General features: G+C 40.9%; 1 protein-coding gene across 2 annotated transcripts in view; it reads left to right on the top strand.

The window, feature by feature from the left end:
• fbxl17 (F-box and leucine-rich repeat protein 17) overlaps positions 1 to 23,003 on the top strand; it is a 146,330-nt gene that overhangs the window by 121,175 nt on the left and 2,152 nt on the right. For both annotated transcript variants that reach the window (XR_015065871.1, XM_085910009.1), the window contains exon 10: positions 9,735 to 9,877. Coding sequence is in view for 1 of the 2 variants with exons in the window: in XM_085910009.1 (XP_085766135.1) it covers positions 9,735 to 9,877 (143 nt within the window). In the remaining variant the exon portion in view is untranslated. The remainder of the gene's footprint in view (positions 1 to 9,734; positions 9,878 to 23,003) is intronic.

The raw sequence follows: 23,003 nt of genomic DNA, 5'->3' as shown, positions 1-23,003 counted from the left end.
AAGAGTGTCCGTCCAATGTTTGGTCTACGGCCGCCCCAATTCCCTTTGGGAACACATTCATATCCACTCGATTGGACTCTGTATGGACAGGTTGTATACAGCAGCGTTAGGATATGCAACAGCTGTGGCTCACAGACGTTGGATCGATGCGTCCGTGTAGAAAACGTCAAATTGTTACAATAATGAGCGCAAATAGTTAAGTACTTGCAGGCAATCTATACAAAGTAAAAAGGAATTAAACTGGATAATAATCGACACTCAAATCTCTTGAAGCCTCCTGCAGAAATAATGAAGATAACACATTGGAGGATGATAATCAATAAAATGTCACTTTCAAGTTTCTTCCAGATCCAGAATAGATTTTCTATATAGGAGACAGATGGAATATAAAAAGCTCTGACATCAGAACAATTTCCTTAAAAACAAATCCGATGAGCTGCTGAAAATTAAAACATGGAATTCATTTCCTGTATGAGATTCAAAATAGGATGACAAATAAATACAAAATAAACACCTTGTAGTTCAGATTTCCATCATATATGATTTGACAAAGTCTGAGCCTACTTGACACTTCAAATAGAAATGAATTCAACAGAAATCAAAGCAAATTAATAAATAATATCAGCCTGCAGATCGGCCATCCTACCATCTTATAAAATGGAAAACATTACGGCAAGGAAGCAAAAAGGAAAATAAACACATGTTCACATCATTTACAAATGAAGGCTGTTAACTCCTAGAGAAAAAAAAATCTGTTTCTTTATGCCAGCGGGATTTAGTGGTTCCCATAAATGTTTGTTTCCTCGGTTGCTTGGCGCAGGTCGCTGCCGCCGCCTTCGCCTCGCAGAGTGATTGTCACGCTGGGATGTTTTCTCTTTGTGTGGTGGGGAGCTAAATAACTGTCACGGAGGGTTGAGCGTCTGAGCAAAAAGCGGGGGCCTGTTTAGATCTTTGGCCAAATAGCTCAACCCTCCAAAATGTGCTCACTGCATTGTCAGAGGAAATACAATAAATAATAAATAATATTTGCGAGGTCAGGTGGTTGTTTCTGCTTGTAACCTGAGCGGAAGATTAAAGTGGACGTAAAAGGTCAACGTGGTACGTCTCATAAATAACGGGAGGTCCACGGCAGCCGCTCGCATATGGATGTTAAACATTGCGGTGACGAGAGCCGACCTTCGTTGTAAAGAGGTTAAAGTTCACCTGAGCGTTTGTGTGAGAAGATGATGGTGACCCTGACCCTTGAAACATCTTCTGGAGAGATGATGGAGCGTGGAATGTTGTCTCTTTTCTAATGTTCCCAATCCAAATAAATAATTTTAAATCAGGTCAAGTGAAGTCATGTTCACTTTTATAATTGTTGTTTTTCAGAAGATCGTAGTACGTAGAATTTATAGATGTATCTGTGTGTTCCCTCTTTTTATTGACTTGTCGGGAACTTCCCACTGTTGGCGGCAAAGTATTTCCAATTACTTCAACTAAATTTGATGTGATGAACCAATTTGGACTGCTTTGTTATTTCTGCAGTTCGCAGCAAATGATTGAAATGATAGTCATTGAATAAAGTGTCTGTTGTAACAAAACAATCCGTTTAGTCAGTTGGACCAGCAGGCAAAAACTAGTCTCTTGTTTGTTTTTCACAAACGGACTTTTGTGCAGAAAACTTCCCAGCTTCTGACTTTGATTATATCGTATTGGTGACTAACTTCCTCCAAGGCAATAAATGTGCTTTTTGTTTTCAGTTTTTCGTGAGGCATATCTGGATATGAAGCAGAACAAAAATGATATTTTTAAGATTGAACTTTTGCATTCCCGAGATTTTATCAGTATCATGGAAGCAGTCAAAGCGGGGTTGTCAAGTCAGAGCAGTCGTTTTCTGTGTGTACGTGTGGTTGAAATGAGCGTCTGGAAATGTACAGATAGTTGATCTGTGGCCAGGTATTGATCAAAAACACCGTCTCAGATCGTGAAAATATTCTCAGTGTGTGCGCCTTGCCCAGACTCATTAGTAAGGACAATGGAAGTGCGATTTGAGTTGTGGCCAAGGATTGACCGTTTAGGATCACAGCAGCTTCCTACTTTTTTTGAGGAACATTTTTGGTGACACTTGACTCCAGGGTTACACAATCACTCGAAAATGGATGACAGTGTTGTTTTCAAAATTATTGTTCTTGTTATATTCAAGTAGTAGGCCTTATGATATCAATCATGCTTGTAAAATTGTGGCTTCATTTTTTTATAAATAATAATTATCATAATTTTTAATCTCAATTTTATTTTTCCTTGTAAGATTTAGTCGATGAAGTTTCTTTCTCGTTTTCTCTTAATAACATGGAGTTAATCTCTTAAAATGTTTATGTTTTTTCTTGTAAAACGGTGGGTTTCATCTATATTCTTGTTTGGATTATAAATTTGTAAGATGTTTTGCTTTTTAGATATAAATGATTCCTCTCAAGATTTTAACTCTATTGTACACTCTATCGCTCTCTTCTTTTTCTTTTCACAATTTTTCATTTTCTCTCATTGCCATTTCAAAGGACCCTCTAGTTTTTTGGGGTTTTTTTTTAAACACAAATTGCATGTAGTCATTTTATTAAAATCCACGTGCATTGAGGAAATGAATAACGTAGGGCCCATTGTACATTTCTGACAGTATTGAAATCACATTTGAAGAGAAACCTGCAGCTTCAACATTTGCATGGACACAGCGCAACGGTGGCAAATTGTCTGTCTGCTGTTAGCCACACAGGTTCCCCATTAATGGGAGGAAAAAGGCATTACATGTTTGGGCGGGTCTCTCTGCTCTAAACGCTCTACTAACCTAATCGTCGTGCAACTTATCGCAATTTGCTCATTTGGTTTAGGGCTAAGTGGACCCCCAACACTGAAAACATCGAATTACCCCCTCCGACTCTTCTTTCTGTTTCTCACATACACACATTTTCGTAATGTTTTGGAAATTTGGAAACATGTTAACGATTTTTGCTGGTTTAAAATGAATTGTTTAAAGGCTCAGGATAAGATACTAACAAGGAGAAACTGTATTGCTGTCAACGTTTTTCAAATATATTGATACCCTGAACACCTATTGGCTTGGACCTAGTGATCTTCAAAACAGTCCAGAATGTTCTGTCTAAGCAGCGTGTAAAATGCATCCGTTTTCTCGTGGAACTAAACAAGCATAGGAGAGCGAGAGGGGAACATTTCTCGGCTCTGGATCCAATAGTAGCGTGTAATTACCCTTAAGACCTGTTCCCTTTGCTAAAGGATTAGCCATAATCCAGCAGCAAAAGCATAACTACTGCTAACATAATTCCAGTCAGACTCGTACAAGTCGTGTATATACAACGTAAAGCGCTCCGGCTTCAGTCTCTTTCTCAATGGGGCTTCGCCTGTTTGCTTCAGAGAGTCTTCCACTCGTGCCTATTTGGATGAACAGATTCAAATCTGTCAAAAGTGGAGTAGAAAAGGTGAAGATGATTAATGTCTTCAAAGGAGATGATGCACTGGAGCAGAGTGGCTGTCAGTATGAAATAAAGCGTTATATTGTTAGTGCTCTTCCAGTTTGAGTTGTCCAACAAATTCCGACAGCACTTGAGGGCTTGATACAGTATTTGGCGTCACAACAAATGTATTCATTTTAGATGGTAAATTGTGTGTTGAGTTATTTTGTGAGGGTATGAAATGATTTTTTTTTATATTCAAGCAAAGTGGCCTTTTTTTAGGTATGTCCCTTTGAAATATAGAATGGAATATTTACAAAAATCTCAGAGGACATCACTTATGTGAGGTACTCCATCTATTGTATCAAAAGTATGTGACAGACGTCTGAAAAGACTTCAACATGAATATCTTTCACATTTTCAAAAGCTTTGTCTCAGTGTTTCTTTTCAACGCCGTCAGTAATCACTCGGCCGTTCTGCGCCGTCGTCTTCCATCTTTTCCTCATTGAATTTTTTTCCTGTTAGGATTCTTCAAATTGAGTGCGCTTGCCCGTCTGAAGTCTCATTGAATACTCTTAACGCAACACACGTCGGTGCTTTCATCCCGCGGGCGCTGAGGATGTTCAGCCCAATTGAGCCTCGACGAATAAAGTCAACCTGTTAAGTGTCCCATTGTCTCACAAAGTGGCTGATGAGCGCTGAAAGGAACCTTGTTGTAGGTCACCTCGGCGACAGCTCCATCTCTCCCTATCGGCCCTTCACTCCGTCTATCTGTCCTTGCCCATCACTCTTCCTCTATCTGCGCCGCCCGCTGTCACTCACTCTGCCACCTCCGCAATCTGCCTTCCTACTTTTCACTCGGCGTTTCTTTCTGGAAGGTTATCACGTATCAGCTACTCGGAGTCTCACTAAGCTGTGTTGTTTTCTGGTGTGTTTGTGTTTGAGTATTTTCAAATACTTGGCCAGTATTAACATCACGGTTAATTGTTTTGCTTTGCTCTTTTTGGACTTAAGTTTTTGTCCTTCATTTGAACGGAAAAGGGTCATCATTGCCAGTTGAAAAATGTCCAGATCCAGAGTTAGAACACTGTGTTCATAAAATGAGCAGAAAAGTAGTTTGTTGCACTGGTTCAGGTACAATCGGTGCAGACTAGTGGCAGCAGAACAGATGAACTAAGGGTTGTTTTCTGGGAAAAAAAAAAAGGCTGGAACTTCTCTCAACGATTGCGTGTTTGTCCTAAATGCTTAATTCTTAATAACATTAGCTGTGGTCTTTTAGCGTGACCCCCTCCGCGCTTTGAAGATAGCACGTTGTGTATCATTCAATCAGTCACTGCGACCATGAGACAAACACAACTCTTAGCCCGGTCAAGCGCACATCACAGGAGCGACATCCACGTGATACTTGTCAAGTTAACCTTTCACAGGGTTTCCGCCTTTGGGACGATGAATGAAACTCCATTCTGACAAATATTCACCAGTGCTGACAAGCCGTCCAATAACCATGAGATGGACGCTGTACCGGTCATTAAGACTGGAGCGCTTTAAGTTCTCTTGTAAAATAAACACTGTAATTTTGAATGGGGTGGAGGATGTCACCATATCCTGTGATATCTCAAATCGTGGCCAGGGGGCTTTTACTCAACTGGAGAGTATCAGACATTTATCAGAGGAGCCTTGTTGACTGGTAAAGATCAGTTGGAACTTTTAAGACAACCCTTACATGAAATGTGGCTTTGCACTGACTCCATTGAAAATCAAAATGGCTGCTTTTTTTGTTTTGTTTCACATTTGCTGCAACTGTGCAAACATTGTGTGGTTGAACACAGCTTCATCGTTGTGGTAACAACCATCTAGTGACAACGCTGAGTATCCCAAACAAAAGACAAAGAAGCAAATCCAATGTCTTCCATATTAGACTTGACAGTTGTGCACTCTGGGATGCATCAACCATAATGAGACCCTCTTTTCCTGTTTTTATTCCCCCCCCCTCTCTCTCTCCGCAACAGCACATTGTCCATCACGTAAATCTCGGCGCTGTAACATCATGTAGTTAGTAAACGCTCTGTCTTAATCAGCGGCTAAAGAATGGTGTATAAGGTTACGTCCAACAGGCACCGGGATGGCTTGGACGCAACGAGATAGCTGTAATGGCACACCATCATTTAGGACAATGTAATAAGTGAATATCTAATAAGGCCGTAAAAAGATGCTTAACCCCTGGAGCTCTGAGGTCAAGCTCTCAGATAGGAGAGTAAACTGATTACGGAAGGTTCCTTCTCACGTTGCGGTCATCTCAGGATTGACCAATTCCTGACCCCGCTGTTGCGAGAGCAGTTTGGATCGTCAAGAACTCAAGTCAGCGTTTATGGCGCTTGGAATAACTAATAGGTTGGGCTTGTCCGGCTTTGGAGATAACCGGAGGAGGAGTTAATGGAACACTAAAGATTTAAGGGGTCATTCTGTTAGTCACTTTTTGAATTTGGACAGCTCATGAGTTGTGGTAAAATTCGAACAGGCTGACTTTGTAATGGGAAACTTGCAGCTGTTTAATCGACATGGTGTGTCTCTCGAGCTGATCCCCCTCCAGATAAAATTTGAAAAGTGATTGGATAAATATTCCATCAGTCACAACCGTTCAAGCAAAAAGGGGGAAAAAAAACGCCTTCTGTGATGTTCTTTGAGTTCTGATGAAACATCAGCGCTGAGCTTTACAGCTGGCTTTACAAGTTTCCACCCGCTTCTTGCTTTCATCACACGAAAAACGCAAACTTCTTAGCATTGTGCGTCACGTAGTAAATTAAGAAAAGCTTTCAGTGTTGCTATTTTCTCATCTCTAAAAACACATTGACTTATTTTGCTAAAACAGTGGGAGGTAAATCGTTTTGTAAATCTTTTCATATCTTTTTATGCAAGTTTAAAGTTGCATTGTATGTTGCTTCCATTACATATAAACAACCCTTGATGCACACACACACACACGCACAGACACACACATGCATTTTCAGGCTGGCCAGCCGAGTGTGTCCTCATTATGGTCAGTGAGTGTGTAGCACCACTCAGTCAAAGCTCCGACTGCCAAAATGCGATGTTTTTTCTCTTTTCTCCTTCAACCCAACCACCTCTCCTCTTTTTTTCCCCGCTAACTACATGAGCTCTTCTTGCATATCGCTTCATCACTTTTTGTAGACAGAAAATCATTACCAGTCAGCAAAGACAATTTCCTGCTCCCTTGGTCACTTAGACTCTGCCACTCACATTTTTTTTTTTTTTTTGGGGGGGGGGGGGGGCTCACATATGAACAATTTTGTTTGATATCACAATCGTCTCAGTCCTTGACAATTAAATATAGGCAGTATCACACCAAAGGCAGTGAAAGTTGATTTCTCGTCACTTGGTCGCAAACCTTTGCCAGATGTTATTTTTTAAATGAAATATAAAGAATGAAATAAAATGCAAACAAAGGGGAGACAAATAAATACGATTTTGATTCGTGTTACCCAGCAGGTAAACGCCTCAACATTTTCCCCGCGTGTATGTATTCATATGGGACCGTGGTTCTGTCGATATCTTAACTGCCGCTTTGACTGTATTGGAAAGCGAAATGCACTGAAGTCTCCATCCATCGACTGCACTCCACCGCCATCACCTAGGTGAACAAAAGTGATTTTGCTATAGCAAAAAGCTTTTTCAGAGAAAAGCCTTTTCTCCCTCGCAAAAGCAGCCAACGATTTCCATTTACCCCCCGAGGGAGTGGTTGCAGTTTACAGTCCACCGATGGAGGGTGATGGCAGGAGCAGGGAGGACAAGAGCGCACTCAGGGATATTAGGCTCTAATGGCCACAAGTCCGATTGCCCGACGCTTAGTTTGTTCTGACCGATGCATTATCTGACTCCTTTCAGTTTGCGACAGACTCTCACAAAATGATCTTGAGCTTGGTTGACTTCCTTATGCTCTCCCTGTGAAGTCTGGTGCAATTGAAATTCAACGGTGCGCACGTGAGTGCAGCGCGGCAATCACTAAATGCACGGGCAATGTATTGACTTGCACATCCTTTAATTCACTGCATTAAGCACCTGTCTGCCTCGATTCTCTTTTTTTTGGGCTGGTTAGTCTAAGTTGAATTGGAAGAAACTGAGTCTGGAAAAGAGGAATTCAAACAAAGTCTCAAGTCTTAAAATCCATTGATAGATAAAAAATGAATAAATTAGTAGCTTCAAAAATAAAAATATGTAGTATTATTTAGCCATCTAGCAAGGGCATCTTGTTTAACCAGGGTTGATGCTGTTTTTGGTCAAACCATAGTTCCTGTCTTCTCCTGTTTTTCTCATTCTGTCACTGTTGCATCTTCATTTTGTTCGTATTCAAGGTTTGACTGCCAAAACTAAGTTTTGTTGCATAATTTGCCTTTCTTGAGCTCACGTACGAGCTTTTTCATTGAAATTCTAATCGAAGCTCTGTGGGAATGCAATTAACACGAGTGGAGAGCACAGGTAATTACATTTGGGATAATGTGGTTGGACATTACAAGAAAGGTCTAACACACCCAAACGCGCATTCACGTCACGCGTATGCATAGATCTATACTGCGCACCCATCTGGAGTGAGTGTCCCCACGGTAACGCTATACATGAAACATGCTGCAACTTCAAAGACTTTTTACTGCCTGTTTAGCTATAATTGCTTTTACTCTTGGCATGCTGAAGCACAAAAGGAACCAGATGTGAAATGCTTGCCCAGAGCCATTCGATACATGTTACATACTATACACATGATCAATGAATGTGAGGAAGGATGGATGATTACGTGCATTCACACATGACTTGCATACATACATTTAGCTACTCTTAGTTGGACAACCTTTTTTTGACAATGTAGTTTGACCTAATAATATACGTAGGAATTAAATATCGGAATGTTTGCCAACTCTTTGAATCTTTGACTTTCTCTTCTGGTAAATTGATTCAGTGGTGGAAATGAGAAGACGACATCACAAGGCTAAGTGACTATTTAAAGGTTCTGTCAAATACTCTTTCTGTCTTTAGCATCCTCCTCTCATCTCTTTCCCATCCCTGCTCCACCTACCTTCTCGCTCTAATGAGTGGATGTTGTGAGAAAGTGGGGGGAACAAAGATTAGCCCCAGACAATCAATCACCTAGCAGCTCTATCAATCGTCTGTCGAAGCACGTATCTCTCTCTGTTGGACCAATAATCAAGATGGTGGTTGTTTATCTCTGCCTATTGGAATACAGGAGCAGCTCCCTAGTTGATGGCGGTGTTACATTTTTAATATCTCTCATAAAGGGAATGTTTACATGAATGCATAAGTTCTCCGCCCTATCACTGCTGACTTTAGGCAAGAGTTGAGTTTACAGATTGAACCTCCCAACTGTGCACAAATTACAAATTATATTTAGTTTCTAATGCTGTAAAAATAGGACTCGATATTGGTTATGTCACTACTTTTAGAATCAATTATTCTATTGATTACAGAATGAAATGTATGTAAAAACAAGAAAATAACAATGAAAGCAAAATCAGGTATAACAACAAGAAGGATTCATGACAGCACTCAACAAATATTTTGAAACTGATTCAGTTACTGGTGCAGTGGATGTTCTCCAAAGTAAAAGCAGATGTTTGCAAATTTCTTGATTTTAGCTAGCACAAAAGATAAGCTGTTTTCATGAATGACTTCAAAAATTAATGAATAATTGCTATTTAGAGGACTTGGACAATCATAAGTTGAAAAATGTCTCTTAATGATTCCTTGATTATTAAAAAAGTTGCTGATTTATTTGATAATCACTACCGATTAATCTCGACAACTGTATTTCAGATAGACTCCATGTTTTAGCTTATTTTAATCATCAGAATTTGGAAATTATTTTTGTTTACTGAGAAACTGCAAAACTAAAGCTTGTGTGCGTTCCATTTATGTCGAGCTCTGTAAATCATACACTGGCAGGATTCCATTGCTTCAGCGTTGGGACCAATGCTAACACCGTAATGCATTCATCTTGCAGCAGTCTAAACAAACGCGGGTGTGTGAGAGATTTGTGTCTGCGAAATGTGTGCGGTGTGTGCGGGATTGCAAGGTGTTGTGTAAACACTAAAATAATGTGTCACATCTGGCCACAGCACTTGCCCTGTTTTCATCTTGAATTTCAATCCATCCCTGTGGGAACATGATGCTGTTACATTTGCATGAGAAAGGTTGTCAGACTAACACCTTTTCTCATTTCTGTGCCTGCTATCTCCCCCAACCTTTCCCTCCCCGTGTCTACAGCTCTGATAGCCATAGGCCAGTATAGCAGCACCATCGAGACCGTGGATGCCGGTTGGTGTAACGACATCACAGACCAGGGCGCCATGCAAATCGCAGAGAGCAGCAAGTCCCTGCGCTACCTGGGCCTCATGAGATGTGACAAGGTAACAATGTTCAATATAAAAATGTCCGACACTGTCGCTTATCATTGCAGTGTGGTGATACAGGCCCTATATTTCACTGTACAGTGAACTGGCGTTTATTTTGTGGACCTTCCAGCATAGGTGAAAAATCACAATATAAGAGAGCATATACCACTCCCTCACACGTAAAATGATTCAAGGTTAGTAAAAATAAATAAATAAATAAATAAATAAATATGTTAAAAGAGTTTTTAAATTGTAGCTTAGCGCCAGTCGGCCGTTGTCAAGTATTAGGAAGCTGTTCTGTACAATTACTTTGGAAAAGCAGAGTCACTGGTACACTTCTTTAAATAAGAGTCTTGTCTGTCTATCTTAATGCTAAGGTATAATACGAATCACCATAGATGGCCAACTTAACTATTACGGTATTAATTAACCTTCAAAGAACTGCTACTTTGTTTTTGGATGCAAATGTAGACTCTTAGTCTGCTGGGATAGACTCCAGCTCCCTTTAATGAGGACGATCGCTAGAGAAGGATGGCTAACATTTGTCTTCTAAAAAATAGAACCCAGAGAACTACGTAGAAAACTTGTGAGGTTGGGGTAATTTGTCAAAATATAAACTATCCTATTTATGAAACAGCAACCTTTAGATCTTCTTTTTCTCATCTCCTTGGTCTCATTTGGAACCCAACGCATCAAACAGTTCTGCACAAAAAAAAGGTCTACCACTTGCTTTGTTCTTTTAATGAGTTGTCCACAGCATTCATTTTCACATGTTAAAATCATACAGTTAGCAGGATTATGCAAAAACAAAAAAATCAAAACTGTTTTCCAAAAATTACAGCCAAGGACAGGCAAGGGTCTGGTTAAAAGGGTGGACACGGGAATTAATTTTTACAGTTTAAGTCACTCGGCCATGGGTGCAACCCTCCACCCTTCCAAAATCATCAAGATCAGAATGCACAGAACTGTGCAAAAAAATAAAATAAAATAAATGCGTGGCCTTGAAACAATAATATTAACATTACTTATAACGCCCTTGGTAGTTTCCAAAATGTTGTGTCACATGTTGTGACTGGTCGGTGCATATTGTATATGGTCATGATTGCATAGCCACAACAATTACCATTGCTGTGCAATAAATAAAAGACAGACGTGAAGGTGAACAGCTGTCCTGGTCTTAAAATTTGTAAATTAAAACACAATCATTTGTAACGCATTCGAAATTCCTCATACAAATTGACCGGCAGTACGATAAGATATAATAACTTGTGTTTTCTGCTCGCGGCGTAACGACTTGTCTTTGCGAGCTATTGTGCAGTGTCGGAAGAAGTTCCCAAGAAAGAATACGGTGCGGTTCGGGCAGGAAGTTGACTTACAGTGCAATCTTTTCACACGGTTAGCAACTCATCATTTTTATTCCATCATTATAATATCAAGACCATGTGTGGCGCAGCCTTGAGCTTGACCTTATGGATTTCTCAGATAAACATTCCCACCCCGCGATGATCAAGCGAGACAAGTACACCGCTCGCGTTTATCTATTTATATGGTAATAAAATGAAACATACGAGGGTCTGACAGTGACCTGGCATGTAGCGGTGAAGCGATGCGCTCACTTCACATTATTGCAGACAGAAATGTGTATCTATCATATTTATCTCGAAGTAATAAAGACTAACCGCATTACATAGCTGGTGATTACTTAGATTCCATTTTCATTTACTTCCCTCCTGCTCAACCAACTGCGTGACCCAACAATCGATATACGCAGCCTTGCTAATAAAAAAATCCGTTGTGGAATGACCTACATCTCCAGCGGGACAACAATGTCTTCTCATTTCGTGCGCCTACTCCCACCACACGTATTTACCTGCGTACTAGTCTTCCCATGGTACTCGTAGTGTAGCCCGGAGGATGGAAAGATAAACGATTGCGCTCCCAATGCTCTGAGGGGGGAATTTGGGGATGACTCGGCTAAGCAAAGCGGTAATTGGTGCTATTAGAGTCGTAATGGAGTGTGAATTGAGCCGAGAAAAGACTTTGACAGTTTCCAAGGTCAGGTATGTTACCTTCTCCAAATTAACCAAATGAATTAAGTGTTCAATGGCCCTCTTGCCCAGTTTATCCTCGTTCTCACATCCTAAAATACAATTTAGAGCTATAACTATGCCTCTCATACCAGTGAGAGCTGACCCGTGTGGGAAAAGATCTCCCCACTTGTGTTGTAGGTTTGCAATATGAGGAAAGCGGGGGATTTGAGGGATGCGAGTAGGAGTTGAAGGCAGTTGTGCAAAATTGAGGGAAAGTTTGCAGAGAGAAAAGGCCAAACTGCTGTTCGCTCTTGTTGGCAAACAAATAAACAGAAATGGCTTGTTGTTAAAGCGAGGTCACCCAGAGAGCGAAGAGTTAGAGAGCGAATAAAAGAGGTAAATAGGTGAGAGGCAGAGTCCGAGCGAGGAGGGAGCTTGAGGTTTTCTCGTCCTGTGTGCCTTCAACTCCTACTCTCCTTCCTCAATCCCCCGCTTTCCTCCTCCTCCTCCCACAAGTCCATTCAATCACCCGACTTGAGCTTTTCAACTTTTTGTGTAAATTCTTATTTGAATGTTGCCATTCATTTTTGCACGAACAAAAAATTGAAGAGGTTTTTCACAAATAACAGCATTTGGCTGAGCTCATATTCAAGGCCAAGCCAATACTTTTAATTGTACAATTACAAGAATTTCTCTTGCACCGTCAAGAGCAAAGTGTTAAGAGTCAAAAAAGTATTTAATTATACTATGTTAGGACTTTTTTTTCAACCACAGTGTGGTGAGCACCCGTTTCTGAAGAGGTCAGTCGATGGACATGAGTGGTTTTTATTCTAAAACCACACAGAAGCACAAAAGACAGAAATTAATTCAAAAAAGCTTTTTGTTCAATTGACTGGGTTTGTTTGCCCATTCTGGTTTGTGAAGATCAGCTTTGGGAGAATAACTTAGATTGCTATTTGCTTTTGTTGAGATAACAAATTAACAAATTCACTCATCATTATTCTGGGAGTGTTTGCATCATCGTGTATTCTTACCCAGAAATAATCGGGGACTGGTTAAAACTGATTTACTGATGATAAACAAAATAAATGAATCAATCACATTAGCATTAGCAAGTGGATAAAAAAAAGATCACTTGCACATTTTAACATTTTAGAGGCAAAATTCAACCATTAGTGTCAGTCCGTAGCCCTTGCATAAATATTGAACGTAAAACCAGCATCAAGTGCAAAAATTCCTTTTGTATTTTTTTTCTCACAAAAAATCAACTCACAAATTATAACGTTTACCCTAATATCATCCCAAATCCACAAAATATTGTTACTCGTACTCACATTAAATTATCGAGCAATATAAGATCCTCCTTTTTTTCCACCATTAGACAGATAGTCATGCTTGTATATAATGCACTTGAATTGAATTTCATTGCAATTTCAATTAACAGTAGCTGATTAGCATGCAGTGAGCATTATCACCAGAAAATAGTTCATCTTAATAGTTTAACGGTTTTGTAGCAAACGAGATGTTCATGGGAGCTCATTGCTCATGCTGCCGGTGGATCACAGCAGAAACATGTCCAATCAGATGGCGAGGCTAACTAATCTCATCTCTGCACTTAATTTCCTTCTGGAGGGAAAAAAAAAATGCCAAAGCTGCCGCCTCACGCTCAATTCCACAAGGTTCTCACCGAATGAAAGTCTTGTGCAAATTACGTGACATTACATTTATCTCAGCCACAGTGTCTCTTATTCATGTTGACAAATCAATTTACCCCCACCCATACTTATTTAACTCAGCATTGTTTCAAATAAGTGCGGCCGAGCTGCATGCGGGCTTTCTGTTTTTTTTCTCCATAGCCCTGAGGGCGACGCATAAATAATCAGCTTGTGATGCCAACAGTTTTCCTTCGGTGAAATTCATATTTCCTGCAAGCTCTTATGCTACGTCATACGATTAAACATGCATGGAGCGAGGCCAGCAAAAACAGCCTCACTTTGGATCACTTCTTTAAAATGGTGATGGGATTAGATTTAGATACAATGCGGATAGAATTGAATGTAAATCTTCTTCTAAATGGTCCAACGTATGACAGGAAACAGTTCGGGCGGCACAGATTTGTTTAGCTCGGCGCACTTGAGGAAGCACCGCTTTATTTATCCTTCCGCCGTCACTGTCGAAACCAACATACATCGTAAACAATATCAGCCTGCGTGCCAACCATAAGTGTTTGTACGGCAAAAAAAAAAAATTATAAACACTTTGCGTATTTGTAGCAGCCTTGCCTGGCAGATCGTTATTTCTCCCAAAAAACAATGTTGACACTGTTTGGGAAATTTCAAAATAATCTTAAACTAACGTTTATCTTTGCGAGGTTTCCTGTCAGGAAGTGTAAGCTGCATAAATGTAGGATAAATAAATGTTCAAAAATGGAACTAACTCGCAACAACAAGCTCAGCATTTCATAGAAGTTAGACGGCAGTTTGCAAGTTCCGCATGGCTCTCACAGTCTCTCTCGCCGTTTTCCCTCCCACCTTCAGTGGAGTAAAGTTTCAGAGTGGGTCCTGTCAGTCTTGGACAAATACAATCTTGCGATAACCTTGACGCGCAGTGCCGACAAGCCAAGTCAGCTCCTTGCTCGGGCCTACCCCCAAATTTGTTTGGAATTGTCAAATGGCCGGGAATTTTAATGCACCAGCTGAATGTCACAGGACCTCGAGAGTGTAGAATTCATTTAGGAACTGCTAACAGGATCCAGCTGGCGCTCCTCGCACCGAGCAGTGTGAAGGATCGATTTCCAACCGTCACACTTTATACAAACGTGCTTCCGTACTGTATATGTTTGCCTCCCAGGCAGTCGGAATTGCGAAGGACTCATATGAAGACCCCCCCCACCCCCTTTCCTTTCAAAAGTGACCAAGCACAAGCCACAAGTCTATTTGATTGTCAGAATATGTACCTAATTTGTCTCGCTCCTTGCCGTAGCTGACCATATACGGTGTGAACGCAGCCTCTGGTATTTTTCTACTGCCCCCCCCCCCCCACCCCACCCCTCACTCATACACATACTTGCCCATCAGAGTGATTTCCTTTTTTGTCGCAACGTGCACAAATGTAACGTTTGTGTGAGCGAGCGTGTGAGGAATTTGTGCTCTTTGCTGTGAACACAGCTCATAATGGCGCATTGAAATTAGAGGCACCCTTCAGGCTTCTGCACATGGCGTGCTCCGATGATTACACCTCTGCCTCCAGGGCCCCCCCAACCACCGTGCACTGACAAGAATGCCATTGATCCACCCGAACAGAATCAAATAAATTCATTTGGTCTACTCGCAGCTGTAAATTGGTCCCGCTCTTTTGATGTCGTTCAACTAAAAGACTTCACAAAAACGAGGCATAATGTTCTGGAAAACTGATTTTTCTTTATATTTCTCTTTTTGTTCAGCAGCCTGGTGGAGTTAAGTTCTTTTGTGTGGGCGGAATTCATCTGTCCACACTTCCACATATACACATGAACTTGTGTTTTTGTCTCAACGATACCTTTGGGGTAATTATTTCAACATTAGCTCAATGTACTGTGAGGCACCATCACATGTCATGATGGTAAATTTTAAGTCTAATGTAGCATAGAAGTCTTTGGCTAGCAGGAAACTGACACGTCCACTCACAATGGCACATTTCCAGGTGAGTTTGGTTGATGTTCTGCAAAGTCACATTGAGTGCAGGCCAGTCCTGTAAATTCTGTCACTGCACTCCCCAAATCGACACCGGTTGTTTTATATGCCTCAAGGCGTGTGTTAAAGAAATCTATCAAAACTATATCACAGCATTTGAAAAATGGTCTTCTCATAAAAAAAAAAGTCTCAGTGCAAAATTGGATCTATGTGATCAGAGAAAATTCACTTTCGTCCCAAAAGGGCTCACTGTGCTGCATGTCTTACAAGGTCACATGCACATTAAAATGGAAGATTTTAATTTGGAACAGAGCTAGCTTTGGACCATCCAGATGGTTTGTTGAATACACAAACAAAATTTTTTTTAATTTAATCCAGCTTCAAAATGGTGATTGGAGAAACATTTCATCATTTATACCCATACTGATGACAACGTTACAACATTGTCTTTTTTGCATTCACAATTTTTTGGGGGGGTTTTCATGATGGCAAACGTTTAATTTTCCACTTTTCAGATTGAATCCAATGTTAACATTCAACTTGTGAGTATCCAACGTAAATTATTAGCATCAAGTTGCATTCCGATGGAACAAAGTTGAAAGTCCACCGTCGGCAAGTGAATATGAGTTTCTGTTTCCTCTAACAGACTCTTGTGGCTATCCTGGGAACATGTGGAGCTTTCATTGTCTGCTGATGTATCACTTTAGGGATTTTGATCTCATTCGGCCTCAGAGGAATGTTTTCTTTCGAAATGTTTTTGCAGCTTGCGCATATATGTACTGTAGCTATTTTTTTCTCCCCCATATCTTCTTTCCCTCCGGTGTCCGCTTCTTCTCCACCCCTTCTTTTGCCCGTCAACTTTCACTCCGCTCTTCCCTCTCATTCTTTTAACACTCCCTCGCTGTTACCCCCCGTTTTCCACTACTTCATTATAGTGCAAACAAATGAGGAGCCTGGGTTAAGAAACAGACTCGCCGAGTCAGCATGAATGTGAACAAGTAAAATAATAGCACTGACTAGTGCCGGGACCATCGGGGGGACAGTACTATGAGTTGTCACCTTAATGGGAGTGCTGAAGAAGGGAGATAGAAAGTCAAATGAAGGGGCGGAGGGACTTGGCAGATGACAGAAATCAAGAAAAAGTAAATCAAGTAAAAGCAAACGATAGCGTATAAGCTGACTCGTCCCCCTTAAGTGTTTTGCGTAAGCACTTTGAAAGTATGTTGCCATTACCTGAACGGAGGCGGAGCAGTGTTTGGGGAACAGGTATGAGCATATCTGCCCTCCTTTTCTTCCCCAGATGGGGAAAGCAGACAGAGCTTGTTAAAAGAGCAGACATCCCAATCAATATGGTTGTTCCAGTGGAGCATCCAGCTGCCAGGGACTCCACGCAGATAGGCACGACATAGCAATTTGCAGACATAAACAAGGGCCTAATTGTTCGGGGCCTGGAGGTTTGTAGCGAGAAAAACAAAGATGAAGCATTGTGAAGAGTTAGAAGCCATTTCAACTCTCGTTTAGGAAATGAGAGTTAGGCCAAACTTTCTTTGATGAGTGTTGTTATTGTGAACAGCAGGGGTGCCGAGTATTAGGCTTGTGAAACCGGGGGAAATTGAGCAAAGGTAGTGAATTTGGAAGACGGGCTCTTCGCTTTCTATTTTCCGCTCTTTCGACAGACTTCACAGTTTGAGGCGGTCATTTGCCATTTATGATTTTCCATGTAATCTTTGAATTTCATCCCGCACGGAGGAACTGTATTGATTGTCGGTCATAACTGAAGCCTCCTCCTGGTCATCCAGTCATCTTGTTTCTAAAGGCCAAGCGCAGAGAGGGTGAAATAAAGTAAGACGGGGTTCAAACACAGGCAATTGCCCTTCAACAAATAATGTCCACATTCTTTCCTGACACACCTGTGTAATTCCGTCACCGTATTTCCCCTTAAGCTCATGCAATGACATTCGAGGTTGTTGGCCTGTTGCTTTCCGTCCACATCATTTATTCATTCAATTAAGCTTTTTCCTTCTCTGGCACCTCATTTTCTCCCTCATCTGTCGCTGTATACTCATCTCCACAGAGGCCATCGTAATCTCACAGCGTCATGGCCAGAAAGGAGACACGGCTCAGTGCGGTTAGGAGTCCCGCCAATCTCGATTTGGTTGTGGCCGATAACTGAAGTTTGCCTTCTTTCAGACAAGAGGCGGCAGGCAACCGTAGACTCCCAATGTCGCGTCCTACTGCGTTGGTGATGAATTAGCTTTTTAATGCTAATGGCCATAGCAGTCCCCCTCTGGAAACTGTGTCCGTACATATTTCATACATCCAGGGGGGCTTCCAGAAACTTTTCAGGCAAGCAACTTGTCAGCCTTCGTTTGATTCCTTGCATTATGAATGGCCGTCTAGAGGCAATAAGATGCGTGTGCAAAAAAAGTTAGAATAGAACCCGTGACTACGCAGCCAGCATTTGGAAAAGGGAACAGTTTAACCCCAAAAGCTCAGGCAGAACATAAAGCCGGGTTGGGAATTGAGCTTCTTTTTTTTCATTTGATCATCTCGCATTCCTCAGGAAGACTCATCAAAATATTGACACAATAATGATTGCACCCCACCTTGTTTTAACTTTGACTGGTCCAATCTAATCAGAGCTCTCCTCCCTCTAAAGAGACAGCATGAATTTTTTATCATGGCGTCTCTTTGTAAGGCGAGGGTCGATTTGTCCTTGTTCTTTATTTACTCCAGAGAACGAGCCGTTCCTTCGAGGTAAAAATTAAACAGTAGCTCTGTTGTGATTGTCTTTAAGAAATTCCATTCGTGTCCAACCTCAGTAAGCCTCCAAGGAATTTTTGCTCCTGGTTCACTTTTTTTTGTGTGTGTTCACCCTCAGTTGATGGAATTCAACAGGCTGATTATGACCTTGTTGTAGTGCCAATCACATCATCGTGTATAAGACTCAAAACCGAACTACACCTTCCCATTTTACCAATTTTAATGTCGCTGTCAACATACATCTTCCACGCTATGTCGTCCTTTGACAGCAATTTAATGTGTCCATTTGTATCATAGCATAATCATGGGCCTTAAATTTTGTTATGAAATGTTGAACCCAGTTGAAACAAGTCTCGGTCAAAACAAACCCTAAGTCAACATGTACGTGTATAAATAGAAGCCGACAGCAATCAGATGGTCGGTTTTGGTTAATGGAAGCCAAATGGACATACCGCGACCTCTTTTTGTTATACTTGACATCATGCACGCACATGTGAAAACATATTTTTCTTGTGCCCTTTGTGTCTTTTAATCTTCTAAATACAGCCAGGAAGTGTTTTAACTTCACAACAAATGCTGGCATTGATATCTTTACATGTCCAATTTCTTTAATTGAAGTTGTGTCGTGTAATTTATTAATTGGGTTCCTTGTGAAAGCAAGCTTAATGAGGGATTGGACTATGCCTTAGCCGCATTCCTTTTGTTCCTATTGTCACGTGTGATGGAGTAGTGGTTTGACAAACCCGTGCTCCACAAGCTCTTTCTTCCACCATGTTTCTGCTTTTTGGTTCAGCAGTCTGATGATATTGTGTTGAGAGGTCCCAGATCCCATCCCGGGTGTCCCAAGCAGCACCTGACCTGCTTTTTAACAGCCATTGTTGTGAGGCTTGCTCAGCCTTCTGAGACAAACTCAAATTGGTTTCATTCAGACTTTTTCAAACAGACTCTCAGCCAACGCAGTGATAGTTAATATATCCAAGAACTCCTTAAACTTCCAGCAACATTTTTATCTCTCTTTACATTGTTTTCCATCCATCCCCGCTTCCCTTATCTTAAACAAAGAACTATCTTTTCATTTGTTCTGTCACTGATTTGCAAAGTGTTCAACTGGAGCTTTTCTTCTTAGCAGTTTAAAGAAAGCTCTAAATTTGACCTGCTGCACAATCTGCTCCCTAAACGGACTTCCCTAAACATTCACTCCAAATGTATTTTCTGGCTGACTAATACATTCTCTGCACTGAAGTGGGCAGAGGCCAGAGGGCATTCGTCTCTCTTTATTTTTGCCCAGGGCTGGCAATAGCTGCCAGGTGGCTCAGGAAGATGAAACAAAACAAAAGTACGATGAATGATTAAAAATAAGAGCAGTTTTACTTTTGTGACTGACACTTTGCTTATCAGATGTCAGGTTGTCAGCAACAGGACTTTGCACTTCATTTTAAATCCAATTTAGCACACTTTGCATAATAGACATTGCCGTCTTTACATAAAGTCAGCAGCATCTCTGCTTTGAAAAACGCACAAAAGCCAATATTTTATTTTTAGCCGTATGGTGTGAACTTGCCATTCATTATCTTCGAAGCTATTCAAAGCACAATGAAAGATCTGCTACAAAGAGGTGCCTAATTGAAAACATAATGAATTCAGTAAAAGCAGAGGCCTTGACACTTCGGTAGCATCCAAACTGTGATCCCCGCATGTGCTCTCAGCTTGTGGTTGACCCTTTAACCTGCCACACAAACCAGTTTCGACTGTGATTTACACAGAACAAAGTGGCCCAGAGGACAGTATTTAATGGAGACCATCTTCTCGATTGCGGCACTAACAAGATTCTACCCCCCTCCAAAAAAAGTCAATTTTGCAACAAGAGGCAATACATATGTCAATATCAATAGCAACTGCACAGCTGTTTCCAATACATAGGCATATTTTTGTTCCCATAGTAAAATAACCGTTATATTTGTGCTTGAAATGTTTGTATTTGGATACACATTGTGTGTGGTTCACCACAACCTTGTGTAACATTATACGTGTTGGAAAGTAGTCTTTGTGACTACCATTCTATGGATAAACTATAAGTATATACGTCTTAATTCCCAATTCTCTTATTTCTGAAACGCTCATTCAGAGGCATGCTAATATGATATTGTGTTTTTGTAACCGAATGATTATATTTAGGTCCACCCCCCCCCCCCCCCCTGTGAGAATGCAAACCGCTGCTACATTAGTCAGGTTTACGACAAGTTTTTTACTACAGCAAGCATCCAGGCACCGTCCGGCATTTTTGCTAAATGCAGATTTTATGTGGTGATGGAGTGCATCTGCATCAGGAGGAGTCTTAAAAGAACTACGAGATTGCCAGGGAAGAGATTTCTCATGGGTAGAGGTCATATCAGAAAGGAGGCGTCCATCACCTTGAAAGAAAACGGAAGTCGGCTTTTCGCATAGCAGACCTTGACAAGTCTTGTTCCATCCCTCTCCCACCGTCTTGTAAACTCTGACAACATCACATTACCCATCAGCACGCATTACGCACGACTCAGATCTACGTACTTCCATCTTTGAAGTTAAAATGGGGGAAAATATCATAAGTATAGGCCCCGCTCCACATAGCCGTGGCTATACTTCCAGATGCCTGAGTCGGGATATGCTGGATCATGTGTCTTGTCTTCAGACTTGGCAGCAGCTTTTGAAGGACTGTACAGTATGGGATCAGGGGGGGGGGGGATTCTGTCAGAGAGATGCACCAGAGACCCCTATTACTTTGGTTTTCAGCTTAAAGTTGCCAAGCAACAAAATATCACTGAGAGCACTTTTGCCTGTTAACAAAATTGAAAAGAATCCGCGGAGTCATCATTCTCTAAGCAAGTCTGTGCAATACTACGCCAGCTTTTACCATGCATATATTTATATATATATATATGTGTGTGTGTGTGTGTGTGTGTGTGTGTGTGTGTGTGTGTGTGTGTGTGTGTGTGTGTGTGTGTGTGTGTGTGTGTGTGTGTGTGTGTGTGTGTGTGTGTGTGTGTGTGTGTGTGTGTGTGTGTGTGTGTGTGTGTGTGTGTGTGTGTGTGTGCGCGCGCACACACACATATATATACATATACAATAGTATGGGTGAAATAAAAGTGAAAAGTCTTCAAATTGTACATTTAAAAAAACTAAATGTGAAATAAAATCCTGAGCTTTGGACGGCCAAAATTACAGACTTGTGTTTTAGCGCAATGGCACCTTCATCAACATATCATGGTTTCAATCAACATTTAACGTCTCCGTAACCCGTAATTAGTGAAACGATTTTGAGTTTTGATTGGGAGACATTTAGTGGGAGACTTGTTGGCAATGAACATTAATGAATGTTTTGGCCTCCCATCAGTTTGACATGTCTATTCTTCAAATGTGTTTTAATTGTAATGAAGCCCTGATTAACAAGCCGGGGAGGGTTTTGGGGACTACAGTATAATATGTTATGAAGACAATCAGGGCGTTGTCATGTGAGCTGCTAATGAGGCTCAGCCAATTGTCATAATAAACGAAAGCTCTTTGGCTGGTGTTAAAATTCAGCCTTTTGCCTCGCTTGTGTTTCTTTTTCCATGTCTCCATTACTGCGGCATATTAAAGACAGTTGTTGCATTTGATAAATGGGATCCAAGTGGCTCCACATCAATGACAAGCTCAGTGAAAATTCAAGACACCCAAAACCAGCGTCAAAAAGTTGGAAAGAAAAGCTTTAATTATTCATCATTGGAATGTACTTCAGTTGTCTTCTGTTTTTCAGTTCCTCCCACGCATATGACACATTGTAAATGACGTTTTGTGTCTTGAAAATCAATAAGGTTATGGTTTTGATAATAGATACACCATCACTGAAAAGGAGACATTTGACTTTAGCAACCTCACCGATGTCAAGTTGCTGTAAAAAGCTTGTCATTTAATCTTAAAATTGTTCTGGAAAGGGTTTCGAAACTGCTGACAGTCAAACTATACAGTATGTGGCTCATTTTTTGGCATGTATTCCAAACGTACCAACGAACATACCAACCAAACTCTAGCCCCTGACATCACTCACATACGTACAGACATTACGTATCTACATAAATTTAACTTAAGTTAAAAAAAATATATCTCCTCCATTTCCATTATTTGATTTATTCATTCATTTATGTATTTATTTATTTATTTAATTTAATTTATTTATTTGATGGTGATTTTCTGTTATTGTTCTTAATGAAACAATGATGTTTGGGGGGGGCAGTGAGAATGAATCCACCAAAAAGCGGTGGTGCTTTGGTAACAACGGATGACTGTGCTCAACATGTGTGTGAGTATTTATACATCATTTTCCCTGGACAGTGTCATGCTGGCTGGCGGGCAGGGCTTGGTTCCGGGTGGGTTAAGGCTAACCTCTTGAGGTCTCCGGGGTTACCGTGCCTCTGCTCTTTGTCAGTTTCTCGCAGTGTTCCTTCCTCTTGCTGATTTTCTGACTGGCACAGAACTGATGTGCTGATTTTTAGCCGCTGAGAGCATGAAGGCTTCATTAGAGCCGTACTACAGAACCATTTACTGCACAGTGTGTAACTGGGACATGGATCTTATTATAAACGTCTTTTGGCTAGCAACTGCTAATACTACATTCATCTCGCCACTTCTGACAAGACAGATAAGCCAAGAAATCTCAAT

The sequence above is a fragment of the Syngnathus leptorhynchus genome, chromosome 4 (genome assembly GCF_054491065.1).
Source record: "Syngnathus leptorhynchus isolate UIUO chromosome 4, UIUO_Slep, whole genome shotgun sequence".
In the NCBI taxonomy this organism is placed as follows: domain Eukaryota; kingdom Metazoa; phylum Chordata; class Actinopteri; order Syngnathiformes; family Syngnathidae; genus Syngnathus; species Syngnathus leptorhynchus.
This window is presented reverse-complemented; position numbering and strand designations above follow the sequence as displayed.